The sequence below is a fragment of the Chrysoperla carnea genome, chromosome 1 (assembly GCF_905475395.1).
Source record: "Chrysoperla carnea chromosome 1, inChrCarn1.1, whole genome shotgun sequence".
Classification (NCBI taxonomy): domain Eukaryota; kingdom Metazoa; phylum Arthropoda; class Insecta; order Neuroptera; family Chrysopidae; genus Chrysoperla; species Chrysoperla carnea.
The window spans coordinates 37,504,735-37,521,538 of NC_058337.1; the positions used below are offsets into that span (position 1 = coordinate 37,504,735).

Below are 16,804 nucleotides of genomic sequence, written 5' to 3' on the forward strand. Positions count from 1 at the left end.
ATAGTCAATAAACAAACTTTTTAAAAAAATTGATAGAAAATAATAATAAAGTACAGTCCGTTCAAACAGAAATGCGACTCTGTAAGAGAGAATATAGATTTGAGTACGTTCACATGTTAATAAGTATACATACTTATCTACAGTCTCTATTATATACAGTAGAATCTCGATAAGTTAAAGTCCAAGGGAAACACAAAATATTTTAAGTTATAGAGGTTTTAAGTTATCAAGTGTCTATGTTAGGTAAAGGTTAATATAGGGGTATGTGCATGTTTCTATGTACCCTAGTTAATATAGAGGTATGTACATGTTTCTATGTAGTTACTGAGGGCCTATACAGAGATTATTTATTTAAGTTATAGAGGTTGCGTCTTTTAAGTTATAGAGGTTTTGGGCTCTGATGGGAAGGGAACATAGTATTTTTTGAAGTAACAGAGGTTTTTATGTTACCGAGGTTTAAGTTATCGAGATTCTACTGTATTTGTTTCAGAAGTCCTTAACCACCCTTTTTAATTAAATCTTTTTGTAAAGGTCAGTCAGATTAGCCGAATCGTATTGAAGTCAAAATTATCTATTGCTGTCACAAAATTAAAGAAGTCAGTTTATTGACAATTTTTATATAAATAAATACGCTCAATTAGATGTTGACAAAAATTTAATAAAATCGCAGCTTCATTGTTAAAAATTCTGATTTTTTGTGACAATTTTCATTGTTTTGATGTTTTTCGACTTTTTAAGGAAAATGGCGCAAATTAAGATTTTAACAAAATTCGTCGTTTAAGACTCGTAGGCTTAAGGCTAGAGAGTAGTTAAAAAATAACAATTTCTTTCTGATAAACAAGAGGTCATGTGCATTGTTTAAAAAAATTTACTAATTTGTTTATTATGGATTTGCGATTTTATGTGGTAATTTGTTAAACTTCCCACTCTGAATGAGCATAAATATTAATAAGAATCAATAACTACGATCCTATTAGCTCAGTTGGTTAAAGCATAACCAATTCAGTGCGCGGTATGCTTAGGGTAGCAGGTTCGATTCCCATCGTCGCAACAAAATTAATTTAATTAATAGTTGTGATGAGCTGGTGTAGTGCATGGTATGTATATGCATGAAGGAGGTACACCCATTCTCTGAAATTAAGGAGCTGTAAAATGAAATTATCGGCGGAAAAGTGGTAAAACACATATATGGTATCACAATGGGCTCTATAACCTAAGTGTATCCTTCGTGAACAGCCATTATAATCTAACTTAACCTAAGAACTACGACTAATGAAAAATAAAAAATTTAAGAATATTTTAAACCTAAGCTAACCTTAATCCGACTAGCAGAACCGGCAAAATCGACCACTTTGCGTTTGGTTGTCTCAATTGTTTATTAATGAATTAATTGTTTTCAAAAAATAATTCATTAACATAAAATTAATATATCTATAAATTTAACTTGTTTCAATTTTTATACAAAATTGATGAAGTTGTTCATAGTTTTTTCTCTTTTGTAGCATACGAACACGGTTAAAAGTTTTTTTAGCTTTTATCTGTGAAACTGAGTCTTTTTCATCATAACATAGGATTTTACGAGTGTCCGCTTTAATATCAACGTGCTTTTTTTTAAATTTCCCCAAAATTCAAAACTTAACAATTTTTGTAGATTTTTTATATTGTACCGAAGTAGTTTATATTTTTAAAAAGTTAAAGGGCTATTCTATTTCTTATCAGTAACGAAATTAATCTTTTAACTAACCTTGCATTGCACCTTGAAGGTGAGATATCCCACTGCCCTGAGATGAATAATTTATGCTTGAAAAATTTTTCTAAATTTGAGTAATCTTAAAAGAAAGATATCATTAAAGTGTGGCTAACGACTTCTGGAACACACTGTAGTGTCTCATTTCACTTTGTGCGTGCTGTAGCAGCCTACATGAATATAAAATATAATGTCAATATTAGCGCTACTGATTATCACTGTATGATATCATTTATCTAAAATATATTTATTTTATACAGGCCTGCTGGTTAAGCTTATAACGGATTTATAGAAATACTTATGAATTTGATGATGAAGTATCAAAATTTATGGATTTTATTTATTTTTTTTAGATTAATTTGTACAAAATAGTAACAATATTTATCTCAACTGAATGTTTATTAATAGAAAATTCATAAGCAAATACAATTGTTATGCTAACTAAAAAAATATGTATGTACATTATACATATTATAAATATAATTTCTGTATACAACCTTGGAGAATTTTTACTAAATAATACGACCTTACAAATAGATAATCCTCATTATAGTCGTGCAGTACCGGTGTAAACGCTATTCGTTGTGTGCGTAGTCATGGTAGGGACAATAAATAAGAAGGAAAAGAGGAAAAGCTCTTTTAAACTGCGCCTCCCCGAAGTTTGGTCAAAAACAGAAAGATAATTAAATATTAACATTCTTTAATTAAAATATAAACGTTCATCACATAGAATTTCCGGATCAATTAATATTACAAGATTAATATAATCATTATTGCTTATTTGTAACCAGAAATAGAGCAGCATATTTTTACCTTGTCTAGAGCCTAGCCCAAAATCAAGGTAAATCCTTGAAATAAAAGCGATTTCGTCCAAAAATAACATATTGTGCTTAATTGAAATTAGTATATATTGTTTTTCTGTAGGAAATGAAGTATTTAAGGTTCCAAATCAAAATATTCGCCTGAATGTGTAGAACAGAATCATATTGATTAGAAAGGTTGTTCTCTCCATGCTGAGTGTAGTCCAAAATATAAGGTTCAATGGCAGTTTTCCCAAATTTCAGGAACGCCCGTGCGCGTGCATATATCGAGAGCAGCTTTTCTAGATTATTATTATCTTATAATTCTGTTCTGCACACTCATACGAACAATTTAATCCGGGTCCCATAAAATATCATATTGTTTATACTTTAGAATTGCAATCTTTTTATACGAAGCAATTTGAAAATTTCATGAAATTTTAAACTGTTTTCAGATTTGAAAGTTGCATTGCTCAATATTTGGCGGGATATTATATGCCCAAGTAGATAGTCTTCCGTCCGATAGTAGGTAGTCCCGAAAGTATCATTTAAATGAACATAAATTAAACTGTTCACCTTCAGTTTTAAGCTCACTTCTAATTAAATGAAATAATTTATGTTAAAATTATAATTTTTAAAATCTAGAGAATAGCGTTTTATTAAAATTTTTTATATAATAATAATTCATTGTTATAAACGATTATAATCTTGAATTTAGTATTTCGAACAAATATGAATAAGTACAAATTTATATTAATTGTTTGCGAGAAATAATTAAAATAATTTATAATTCAATATTTGAAATAATTACTATCAAAATTTTGAATTTACATAAAATGGCAAAATTATGAATAATTTGTAAAACATCGCGCAATATGTTTTTGCGCAAACTCAATTCATTACATACACTTTATAAACATACTAAACATATAAATAATAAATAACATGGAAGCATCCTAAAGTGACAAATATCGTTTTTACTAAAATTAAACGAGCCGCAATTATCAAGTAATAAACTTTTCAGTGTTTCGCTTATAGTTACATTAAAAATTTCTAGGTGAGTTAATAAAATCAAAAATTATCAAAATTTTTTATATAAGGTGGGGTTTAAATTGCATTCTTATAAAAACACAATAATTAAATCCGATTTGTATTTTGATGTTAAGATAATGAAATAAAGCGGTATTTTTAAATTTTAGTGACAATGGATGATGGAGATGTTGACGAATTGTTGCCACACAGTGATGAAGATTGGATGACAGAAAACGAAGAACCCTGTTTGCCATCGTCTACCACAAATGAAAAAGAATGTTTCATTCCTAATACCGCACAATCTGAGACATTTAAATCAAAATTATACTTTATTGGTCTCGGTTGTATCTTAATTTTTACGTCCACATTTCTTTTAATTGCACTACCCCTTTATTCTAACGCTGTTAATTCTAAAGGCGACTCATATACGCTTCTATTTTTTACATCTACCGTAACTGTATTAATTTTGTTTGCATGTAAGATGATAGTCAAATATTACTTAAAAAATGATACTTCGATTTCCCCAACTGAAAATTCGAATTACAGAAATCCAAATAATTGTTTGGATTATATTTTTAAGATTGGTATCTCATTAGGAATTGCGGCGATTTTTATTATATATTCTACAGATCAAAAACGAGTAATGTGTCATTTACAAGATCCAATTAAAGGGATAATTTTAGTATTTGCACTAATTTTTTACTTCTTCTTTTGTAGAAAATGTAAGCATTGTTTTTATACATTCTCATATAAAAAGCATGAAACCGAAGTGTATGTAAATTTTTGAAGAAAATAATAAGTCGTTACGAGTAAAAAACTATTTACGAGTACTATTGTTACGAGTTGAAAACTATTTTTGAATGTATGATTCCTATCTTTAAATATAAATTTGATTAAAATAATTTAGGGAAAAGCTTTCTGTTTTCTGCGCGTACCAGAGTTAGCACATAAATATGTTATAATACCTTAAATCATCTAAATAATACCCAAGCTCTGATACACATAGAAATCGCAAACAATAGGCTTCACTCCAAATGGTTTTTTATCAAATCTTTGTTTAAAGATGTACAGGAAATACAATCGAGGACAAAAGAAGGCCCTCATACAGACAGCTTTGTAACCGTTGACATTTAAAAATAGTTTTATAATAATATTTTTTCAATTTCAATTGATCCTTGCACAGTTTCTCTATATCCTGATATAATTGACACTTAAATTTGGCATACGCTTAGGATTCATGGACATTTTATTCTGGTTAAAGAGCTACCAGTCTATATGTTTAAAAAATATATAATTATGTTTTTTAGTAATGGAACTACAACGAATATTCTCTTGTACAACGATAATTGTGGGGATATTTATATCTGTCGATTACGGTTTATGTGATGAATTTCGGTGTCGTGGTTTTGAACGTGAAACACGTGCTGACGATGCAGGTGATTGGGCTAATGAAACACATGCTTTGTGGTCTGGTATATACATCCTCGGTCTCGCATTTTATACTGCACATTTTACATTGTTGGAAAGATGTTTGGTCCCAATCTTGTCACAAGTAATAATTTATCGTCAATAATATTTTACTTTATTTTATTAAATATAATATTATTTTAGCCTGTAGGATTTTCGAATACAACATCATCACTATTATCCACGGTTTCACGTCTTGTATCATCATCAGATGCGATATCTACCACAGAAACATCACCACGTTTCCATACTGAATTGCATCGAAAAAAATCAAACTCTACTTTGTCATTAACATTTTGGATCCATTTTTTCACATGGTTTATGATTGTGGCTTTATTTTGGACCGATTTCGTTCCAGGAGTTGGAAAAGTATGAATAATTTTAAACTTGCTTAAGTATATATTTTATTTTCTTATATATATATTTTAGGCACATAATTTTTCTGAATTTTGGAATAATCAAATTAATGGCTTACTATGTCATTTTGGTATACCAAATTTTAATCAAAAACCCGATGAATGTGCTAATATTTCATTATATGCATGGCCATTTGCATTGGAGTATGTCATCTTCAGTGTAACTTCCATTAAATTTTTAGCGATTAGCCAATCTGCTGTATTTACTGTCGCTATGGTGACAGTATCTTTACCTATTACTGGTATTTGGTGGTCTTTATTTCAAATAAATGATGGTGAGTAATAACATTAATTTAAAATTTTTAATTTGATTAACAAAATTGAAAATGATCTAATTATATTTCTGAGATAGGTATGCTCTTATGGTCTCCTTCCGTATCCGGTGAGTTAATTTGCTCATTACTGGGATTACCAATTGTTTTATTGGGTGTTGGTCTATTATATAAATCACACTTCAAAGAGATTCAAATAAACGAATGTGAGTTAAATCATACAGAGCATGAATACTCATCTGAATCAACTGGATTAGCTTAAACGACACATTATGTTACTTAAATGGAATTTTATAAAAAGAAAATAATTTTTAGTTGAAATTCGACATTCAAATTGTGATATTTTTAAGTTTTATTATAAAAAAAGTTGTTAACGCATTTGCGTATTGAAAGGGTATAATATTTTTGTTTTTAACCATTGAGCATTTTTTAGAATATAATTAGGATTGTATGGGTGTAGAATATATCTTATATATTTATGCCATTTTTGTTTTATTTAAAAAAAAACAGAAGGGTGACATAAACAAAAAATAGTTTTTGAAAAAAAATGCTTTACTGTGACCTCAAGAGCTGTGATTGTTGAATAATTATTAATCACCCTGTAAATTTAGATTTATAAAAAAAATTTCTTAGCTAAAAGCTCATCTTAAAAATATAATACAACTACGTTAGGTTTTTTTTCTTAACTTTCAGTTATAAAATTGTTGATAAATTTTTTAACAAAATTTTAATTAACCGTATTTATTAATGTAAAATTTGTGATGTGCATGTACTCTGCCAAAAGTATAGTGTTGTTATTGCATAAATATTTTATTTTGCAAGATATATCATGTGCCAATTTACATACTAACAGTTAAATGTTTAATTAAATTACATTAAACTGGAAACAATATTAAAATTTAAGTGGTATTGGCTGATTTTATGGAACTAAAACCAATTATTCTGTGAGAAGTAATTACTGTATTTGGGTATCCTTTACATTTTTCATTATCTTTTACGAGGACATATCTCGCTAAATATCAAATTAAAAATTTCTTGGTACTCTTTAATTCAAGAATAACGCGGACGTTAAAAATAATTTTTCACTGTAAACAGTAATTTTATAATATTTGTGGGAAACGTGATAATATTTTCTACATTAGGGACAAGAGACGATAAATTTTAAGTCGTTTAACTTTGTTTTGTTTTCAATCCTTCGTCTCATAAAAAGATTGGAAGATAATATCTCTTGAGTCCTTAATTTAACGTCTATTGTTACCAATGTATGGTTTTAATAAAATAAAGTAAGTTTCACGAACGACGTACGATTGTTTTTCGTCATTAAAAAAAAACCAGGACTAATGATGGAAATTTAATAGACATCTAACATCGATAGCAAGTAGCAAATAAGATTAAGTTTTAACTCGTGGTCCAACCGCAGATTGTAATTTGAACGAATCTATTTTAATCTATATATATCTTAAAAACGCAAATACAATTAAGTCTCCGAAATACTTTTGATCAAATTAGTTGATAAAATCGACTAAGGAAAAAGTAACTTTATGTGAATGTTATATGTTTTGTATATTTGAAAGTTCCCATTTTGTAATTTTTTGCAAGAAAAATTCACTTGTTTTATATTTTTAATCAAGCTATATACTTTTTGATGGCGCTTAGATTGCACAAAGTGGCACTTAAAAGAACTGTGAAAAATGTTTAAGTGAACCCAATACAAAATAATTACTTCAATACAATTTCTATGTTTTTATTTTTTTTGGTGTAAGAGTACCTTATTTTAGAAACTTATCTATATTCCAAACATATACTCATTCTGAATATTAATATAAATGTTATTAGCGCTTCAGCCGCTATTAAAAAATTACTATTTTATTTTATAAATGTTTCTAATTAATCATCTAGTAAAAAAATAACAAATAGATGTTTTATAGTTTATGACTGACTTAGAAGACTATATTAAATGTAATTTTTAAAGAGATTTTTTAATCTCTTTAATATTATTATGATGGATATTTGATATAAATGGAGAGCTGAATTTAAATTATATAAATTATTTTTTGATTAAATACTACAATTGTTGTTATAAAAACATGTACGAAATTTGTAAAATCAAATTCGTCTGTTAATCGAAGATGTTATGTGGATATAAATTCACGTAAAATGTATTTGTAAAAGTCGCACCTTTTAAGCCATTGAATAATTAATAATTTAGTCATATTTTGGAGAAACTAAGAATAACATCCAATTAATTTGCGATTTTTTACAAAATCTAAAAAGGATTAATTTAAAATGTCTCCGGAATAGATTAATAGAAATAGATAGATAAAATCATATTGTGTCAATGGCTTTGAAGGAAGTTTTTTACCTATGGTCGCATATTGAAAATTATAAAACTGTTGAACAGTATACGTACGCAAAATGCTGTTGATTTTTCTTAAAAAATCATTACTTATCGGCGTATAGTAGACCCTGTGGGAGCACTTCTAAATACAGGGACTGTACAAGGAATATAAATTCATTAGTAGCAGTAATTTCAACGTCCACATTATTATTACCTATTAGTAAATTGAAAAGTATTTACAAGTTGATAACAAAATCTGTAGAATTTAAAAAATTATCCAAAACAATAAAAAACATTTTATAAAACAAATATCTAGTAATAATGTTTTCGAAAACTTTTAGGGTTATTTAAAAAGGATCTTAAATTACTATCAATTTTTCTGAACAATCGTCAAGCTGTTGAAATTACAATTAGATTAATTTCGGCCCAAAAACAGATTAAATTGTCCCTTAAAAAAACATAAGGGAAAATTATCTGCCTAGACTAGAATTGTCGTTGGAAGGAGTTTCAAAAATTTGAGTCGTTGCCAATTATCTTTTTCGGCTCATATAATGATCTATTAAGTCTCTTTAGAGTATTGGGAATTTTTTTATCAATTCTACGACTGTTCGGCAGCTACTGGTGGCGTTGACATTATGTGTCTACAAGTGAATTGAGATATATTTCTGCAAACGATTTTACACTGTTTTACATTCTTTCTTTTTCTTTAATAAGTCAATAAGTACATCACTTATCGTGATAACTCAAACTCATGATAACACTATCACTATAAAAAGTGATTGAAAACAAAAATTGTTCTTTAAAAACGCTTAAAAAAAGACATTAAAGTATTTTTAAAAAAATCGTCCGTATATTATTTATTATATACTTGATACAAGTTCACTATGAAAAAGACATTTTTTTAGAAATTTTATAAAGAATATTAAAAAACAAAAAGCTCTTCCTTGTTACTAAAATATAAATGTTGTGCAAATATATTGTGGTCTTTATGATAAATTTATAAATACGTCCTATTAAAATATGTACAAATAATATTTAGATATACACTAAAGTAAAAGTATAAAAATTAATAATCATTGTTATTCAATCCAAAAAAAATTTATTTTTAAAAATAACTCGTAAAGCGTTTTATTTTTTATTTATTTTATATATGAAAGAATTAAAATAAAAAACATTAGTCAATAGAGTTTTATTTTTCAGTATAAAATTAAACCAGTCAAATTTGAATTATAAATTCCTCGAAGAACAAAATTAACATGTTTATGGATTTTATAAATGCAATGTTGTCTACGTGTAATTAAACTAAAAGAAGGTATTCAAAAATGACCATTTTTTATCCAAGTTACTAAAGTTGTAGTTGTACAATCTAGGAAACTTCCAGTTTTTTTACTTAAAATTTGGAATAATTTTTTATCCAGTTAAAGTGGTCAAACCGATCAAAGAAATCGGTTTGTTGATATCATAATGCGATTTAATTGTGTAAAATGAAACGATTTATTGCATTTCTAAGTTTGATGTAAGATTATTAACAATAGCATTGATTGGAAAAAACATTTGTATGTTGACATAACTTGCTACTGAATAATGAGTGCTGATTTGACTGCTGCGTCATTACGACGTGAAGGGCAATGAGGCAGTCGACTCACTGCTGCTAGATTGGCGATTCCAAACGCCCCTGCTCCGAGGGATTTCCGCAGCATCATGATGTTCCAAAACGAAGAGCGGCTTGAACAAACTCGCTATGATTATGAAGTTGTGTATAATCATAATTAAACCATTCAATTTTGATAGTTTAAAACTGGTCGTGATGCTTTTGACTGGATGTTATCGTACACACACAATCTAGAGAACCCCTCTTCCCCTCTCCCCGAGTATTCTCAAATATATAGTATGAAGAGTAATTAGCATCTCCACATATTCTTTGTAATTTCGGGGAGTTAGGCATAGAATGCTTGATATTTTGAATCCATGCTTCTCGAGAAAAATGTCAACTAGAAAATGGGGCGCACTGCATCGATTTTAACCTCCATAAAACCCTGTAGCTTCATCTGCTTACAACAGGATTTGTCATTCCGAAAATATTTCCACCTTCAGGTGGTGGGTTGTTTCATGGAAGACTCAGAAAGCTTCTAAGTCTAGGTGGTAGTGATCTGGATGATGTAATTTTGTTGCTATGCGTTGTACCTACGACTTACGTATATAAAAGTATATAGCCTTAACGATAACAAAGTAAAGGAATAGAATATCATTTTTAAATCAGTTAGACCGCCATTAATGCATTTATCAAAGTCATATTTTTAAACATAATTCAAAATTGACCTTTAGATGAGAATTTAAAGTTATTAAATGCGTTCAAAAATAGACAAATTTTAGAGCATTGATATTTTGTTTCTATTTAAGCAAACAACATTGTTACTTGATATGAATAATTTGCATTTTTATATATAAAAGATATTATAATAAAAATTTTGCCATTTACAAAATGGGAATCGTTTCAAACAATATTAAATATCGTTGAAATTGTGATTTAATTTAATCAAACAGATTCAAAAATTTACTCAAGTGAAATGTTTTAAAAAAAAATACGCTTTCCAATGCGATCATTTAAATTTAATAAATTTATAAAACATGACAGTCTAGCACTGAGGAGTTTGTATTATTAATGTTATTGCCTTATACAGAGTTGTTCAGTAAGTTGTTACCACTTATATATATTTAACTAGCTTTTATTAAACCACTGATTTGGTTAAGATAGTTAAATGCATATAAATAGTACCTGAGTAACTTTGTACAATAAAAAAATATTTTTGTTATTAATGAATGCTCAAACGCGAAACCAGGGCTGAAAAATGTAAAGAAGTCGATTATTAACTATGCTATTGTATTAAGACAATCGGGTAGCTAATAACCAGAATGAAATAATCGAATAGACACAATATCTAAAATCAGTAAGCTACAAAATAAACAAAGAATGAGAACCAATTGGATAAAATATTTTATAAACAAGTGAAAACAAACAATTGACTGAGTTAATTGTTGATATACCATGTATAGACAATTTTGATATAGACGTAAATAAATAAAGATTTCCACTCTTAAATAGCCACACACACATAACTGATATTCCCATATTAATACATACTAAAAAATTTTCACCTAATTAGCGCCCTCGTGGATAAACAGTGATGTTTACAAGAATGATGTTTTGTAAGAAAATGTTTCTTACAATAGTTGTTTATTTTTTTATAAGGAACATTTTTTACATTTCAACATTTGTTCTATCTCTAACGGTTTACAAGATGGGTCCTACGGACCCAAGACCCAATTGACCTATGTTGCTCATTTACGAACTCGACCTCACTTTTTACGTCTTAAACACACTATAAAAATTTCAGCTTCATATCTCTTTTCGTTTTTGAGTAATCGTGATGACAGACGGACAGACGACAGACAGACAGGCATACGGAAATGGACTAATTAGGTGATTCTATGAACAACTAAACCAAATTTTTTTTCTTAGCATCAATATTTTTAAGCGTTACAAAATTGGGACTAAACTTAATATACTATGTATATTTCATATACATGGTATAAAAATAACCTCATTAAAAGTTCATTATGCTTAATCCAACAAATTTTCTAAATCTATGCTACTCGAAATAATATTGGTTAAATTGCTAATTAAAACATACTGAAAGTAAAGAGTAAGAAGCGACACCAACGTTTTCATCGTTATTTGAGACATCTTCTAGAATCAAGTTTTAGGAGGAAGTAGTTTGTATGCAAACTATACAATTCTAAATTGATGAAAGTAGCAGTTTTCGGACTCTAAAATATTCCGAGCTAATGCTTTAGATAAGTTTTTTAATAAATTTAAACTTGTCGTTAAGCGGATTTCTAATCATGCGAATCAATTAAATTTTCTCCTCAGTGTAACAACTGTCTTTAGAAAAAAAATGAAATTTATTTGAAAATTATCCTTATCGATACTATCAATTTTGAAAAATATCCATTAATAATCATTCTTTTTGAAAGGGACGCGTGAAGAATTTAAAATATTCATTTTGATGTTGTGATATTCAGTGTTAATTAATAAATTGTGTTACATACTTTAAGTGTCACGTATAATTACAGTAGAATCTCGATAACTTAAACCTCGGTAACATAAAAACCTCTGTTACTTCAAAAAATACTATGTTCCCTTCCCATCAGAGCCCAAAACCTGTATAACTTAAAAGACGCAACCTCTATAACTTAAATAAATAATCTCTGTATAGGCCCTCAGTAACTACATAGAAACATGTACATACCTCTATATTAACTAGGGTACATAGAAACATGTACATACCTCTATATTAACCTTTACCTAACATAGACACTTGATAACTTAAAACCTCTATAACTTAAAATATTTTGTGTTTCCCTTGAACTTATCGAGATTCAACTGTATTATAATACTTAATTTCATAATTGAAAATTATTATTAAACGTTTTCCAATAATATATGTATGTAACAATGTATTCATATAATTGATAATATTCATTAAAATTTTGAAACATTCTCATAATTTATTCGGTTTCTTCTGTTGAATTTGTTAAAATTGTAACTGTAAATGCTAAAAAAGTGTACTGCTAATGTTGCTCAATATAAAAATAATTATACATGAATTCGTAAAAAATTATTTATTCTCTGTTATTTTAGATTGAGTTTTATCGAACTTGGAAACAACAAAATGGTCTTGATTTTTTTTGAATTATTTTAAGTATTATGACAAAATCGGAAAAAACAACAAATCACTTTTTGTTTCTGAATTTGATTAAACTTGTTTGACAGAGTAATTTTGACCTAAATAACACAAAAATTTGGTTCATTTGACAAATGTGTGAGTGCTTTCTATCGTGTTGCCGGAATACATGAAGCCTTATAATTTTGAGAGATGTTCGATGGTAGCCCGAGAACTACTTATCCACTTGACAATTGATATTAATTTTTTATTTTTTGAATCTTTGGATTAAATATCTTAAAACGAAGATTGTTTGTTAGCAATTTGAATAAAAATAATTGTCTAAAGTAAGCAATTAAAACCCAAAAATAATAATAATCCATTTTATTGTTGTCAAGCCTCAAATATTTTTTGATGCTTTTTATTCCCGATTTGGATAAATCGTTGTCTATGGTAATTAAAATCCAAAAATAACAAGCCGTGGGAAGAGTCTGGTGCGAACCTTGAGATCCACACAAATAACTTCCGAGCATAATAAAAAATTTAGTAAAAATAAAAACTCGACCGAATGTTATGAAACTTTTTTCGGATCATATTGTCGTTAATATGCTTCGATCGAAATCGCAGTGAAGTCGATATCATTTTTTTATGCGCGATATCGACGACGTAATAATGATCAACGTACACACACACATATATACTTTTGCTCCAAATTGGTGTTAAAACCATGCTCTAACCATGAAACGTAAAGATATGTTGAAAATTTCGATTTCGAAAATCGGACCCATTACAATAACTTCCTATACAGGGAAGTTTAATAATCCATTTTATTGTTGGCTAGTTTCAAATATTTTTTGATACTACTTGTTTCCTGATAATTTTTTCTATTTCCATTTGTTCAATTTGTGAATGCCATTCGAAGAAGGATTTAGTATCTCATGTAAATAATTAAATACAGAATAATTTTTTAAAAATATTTTATTATATTAAAATGATAAATGAAAAAAAAGTAAATTAACCTTCAAAGAATTTTGGTAATTCAGTACCCAAAATAACTCTACGTTCAATTCCATCTTTAGTAATAATACCCACACGTACGCAACCTCCAGATGATCCATCTCGAGACATAGCCAATGCAACCGTGTTCACAACAAAATTAATGCATTCTTCTTTTTCCATATTTGGTTTGTAATTTGCATCAACATAACCGTATACATATGTTGAACCGGATCCACCAATACCGATTGGTAAACGAGTACACATACCACCAATTGGAATACAATAGACTTGCCCACCCTTGCGTTTATCCCAACCAGCTACAAGAATTCCAGCCGTCAATGAATCTCGATAATTGTAACACATTTCACGAAATACAGACGCTCCAATTTCAACTAGTGGTGGCTCGCCCAACTCCATTCTATGAACAATTTCATATATCGAATTAATTTAGAAATCAGTCAACTTATCGTAGCCGATCGAGGTTTAAGGCTACACTACAGTTACTTTTATGTATTTTGAAGTGCTGAAATCAATTTTTCTGGATGTTTTACTGTAAAATAATGCCAACAATTTTTATAAACAAATATAAAAATGTTACTTTTTGGCTTGAAAAGAGATTATTTGCAACATTTTAAAAAGTGAAATTTTGTTGAAATTAAAAAAATTTGTTTTACTTAATAAATTTAAAACTTTACGAAAAAAAAAAAAACGAGATAAATCTTTGCCTGAAATGATCCAATTACCTAAAATAATTTCAATTTCAATTCAATTTAATTAAAACAAGTGAAAAACAATTGACTGAGTTAATTGTTGAAACACCATGCATAGTCAGTGTTGATTTCTTTATCACATTACACATACAAACATGTGACACATACATAACTGTTAATCAAGTATAGTACATATTATAAAATTTCCGCCTAATTGGCGTCCTCACGGGTAAACAGTGATGTTTACGAAAAAATGTTTCAAACAAAAGTTGTTTAATTTTTGATAAGGAACATTTTTTACATTTAAACTTTTGTTCTATCTCTAACGGTTTACAAGATGTGTCCTACGGACCTAAGACCCAATTGACCTATGATGCTCATTTACGAACTTAACCTCACTTTTTACGTCCTGAGTACGCTGTAAAAATTTCAGCTCGATATCTTTTTTCATTTTTGAGTTATTGTGTCCACAGACGGACGGACGGACAACCGGAAATGGACTAATTAGGTGATTTTATGAACACCTATGACAAAATTTTTTTCCTAGCATCATTATTTTTAAGCGTTACAAACTTGGGAATAAACTTAATATACTATGTATATTTCATATATACATGGTATAAAAATTTAGTTTAGAATTTAAGCGACAGTTTTGCATTCAAATTTTAAAAATCGATTTACAAACCAATAAATAATTTTTTACACAGTACCCAAAAACTTGAATAAATATTGATTTCATAACAGCAAAATATGTAAAACTTTGATTTTGATTTGAATTTGTAAAGTAAAAGGAAAAATATTCAATTCTAGACTTACTCATGGAACGCTAAATGATAAGATGCAATATCAGCAATAGCTTGTGTATCAGCTGCAGATCCAGAGCGGCAGCAATAGATTGAATCAGTAACACGAGTTAATTTATCAGTTACTCGATTGGCGACGTAAATCCTAAATTCAACAATGTTAATATTTTGAACTTATATTTATTTCAGAACATGTACAACTTACCCGCTACTAGTTCTTGAATCTGCACCAAAGATAACCCCATCTTTAAATTCACAGGCCATTATTGTTGTCTGAAATTCAAAATACGATTGTTTAGACCAATAATTTTAATAATATGCAGATTCTCGAGAAACGGAGGGAAAATTTCATTCTCTTTTAAAATAATTTTAAAACAAAACCGCTTTGTCATTATACAATTTTTTTGAGGTTAAGTTGGAATTTTAATATGAAAAATATAAAATTACTTACGCCGGTACTTAATTCGGTATTCAAAAAATCTGGTGTCAGAAAGTTGGATGCTAATTGATTGTTATACATTACATCCGTCATTTTAATTAAATTTTATTTAAATTAATAACAAGAACAAAATCAATTATGTTTTCAAGCTTCTAAAACTGTTCAATTTAAAACTACTTGTCACTTATGAATACATTCATGAGGAATTGTTTCGACTATATTTATTTATAATCAACCAAAACAGCAAGTTGGATTTTAATAATAGTAAAACCTGAGTATAGTAGTTTTAAAAACGGATGAGGTTATACGAACACATAGTGTTTATCGTGAACAGAATATTATCTATTTTTGAGCTTTTTATTATATAATTCTGGAGCAAAATTTTTTTTGTTAAAAATTATTATATTTATCTCTTTTATATGTGTATGGTATTCAACATACAAGATTGAAATCAACATTTCCGTTCGTGAGTCGCACGTTAACATAATTTGGATTAGATGATTAGCGTGAACAGGATAGTATCCAAGTTTTTTGAGCTTTTCTCAGATTTTCTGAATATCAGTGAATGAACGTAATCATAGAGTTGAACATGGACCAGTGAATGATTAGAACCTAAATAATATCCTGTTCACGCTTATTATCTACTCCAAACTATCTTAATGTGAAACTCACGCTAAACACACGATAGAGCACGTATATCTTTTTCGAATAAAATTTCATAGTCGAAATTTCTTTGGTATAAAAGCAAAGATGTCGTTTGAATCTCGGAGAGAATAGCTTGGCTATTAGATGTGACGGCTCTAAGATGTCACATTGATAGTAGTAACCTAAAAGCTATCATTTACGCTAAAATAAATCTGAGAAAGGTCAAAAATAGATAATATTCTATTCACGCTAAACTACCGCTAAACACAGGATAGTATCCGCGGTATATCCCTTATCGTTTAAAGATACGCAAATTACTTTTGTGCTATTTTTTAGCGTGTGGTTATGGATATTTCCGCTCGCAGTGCTAGATTTGGTTATGCATGCAACGAATAATAAGCAACTTCAGTAT

The 16,804-nt window shown here is 28.5% G+C and overlaps 2 protein-coding genes across 2 annotated transcripts; one reads left to right on the plus strand and one right to left on the minus strand.

The window, feature by feature from the left end:
* The first annotated feature begins 3,454 nt into the window (after positions 1 to 3,454).
* On the plus strand, positions 3,455 to 6,047 carry LOC123291085. The gene is made up of 6 exons (XM_044871538.1): positions 3,455 to 3,604; positions 3,747 to 4,301; positions 4,887 to 5,131; positions 5,191 to 5,415; positions 5,476 to 5,737; positions 5,815 to 6,047. The coding sequence occupies exons 2-6, from the start codon at positions 3,752 to 3,754 to the stop codon at positions 5,994 to 5,996; spliced, it is 1,464 nt and encodes a 487-aa protein (XP_044727473.1). The 5' UTR covers positions 3,455 to 3,604; positions 3,747 to 3,751; the 3' UTR covers positions 5,997 to 6,047.
* A 7,739-nt stretch (positions 6,048 to 13,786) lies between these two features.
* LOC123291088 (proteasome subunit beta type-6) lies at positions 13,787 to 15,932 on the minus strand. The gene is made up of 4 exons (XM_044871542.1): positions 15,760 to 15,932; positions 15,514 to 15,581; positions 15,322 to 15,453; positions 13,787 to 14,213 (listed from the first exon to the last, which is right to left on the minus strand). The coding sequence occupies exons 1-4, from the start codon at positions 15,838 to 15,840 to the stop codon at positions 13,811 to 13,813; spliced, it is 684 nt and encodes a 227-aa protein (XP_044727477.1). The 5' UTR covers positions 15,841 to 15,932; the 3' UTR covers positions 13,787 to 13,810.
* Positions 15,933 to 16,804: the final 872 nt, after the last annotated feature.

Coding starts and splice junctions, on each gene's coding strand:
- LOC123291085 (XM_044871538.1), top strand. CDS start 3,752: ATGGATGATGGAGATGTTGACGAATTGTTGCCACACAGTGATGAAGAT. Junction 4,302..4,886: donor CTTCTTCTTTTGTAGAAAAT/GTAAGCATTGTT, acceptor TATGTTTTTTAG/TAATGGAACTACAACGAATA. Junction 5,738..5,814: donor TTTATTTCAAATAAATGATG/GTGAGTAATAAC, acceptor TTTCTGAGATAG/GTATGCTCTTATGGTCTCCT.
- LOC123291088 (XM_044871542.1), bottom strand. CDS start 15,840: ATGACGGATGTAATGTATAACAATCAATTAGCATCCAACTTTCTGACA. Junction 15,582..15,759: donor ATACCGAATTAAGTACCGGC/GTAAGTAATTTT, acceptor TTTGAATTTCAG/ACAACAATAATGGCCTGTGA. Junction 15,454..15,513: donor GATTCAAGAACTAGTAGCGG/GTAAGTTGTACA, acceptor TGTTGAATTTAG/GATTTACGTCGCCAATCGAG.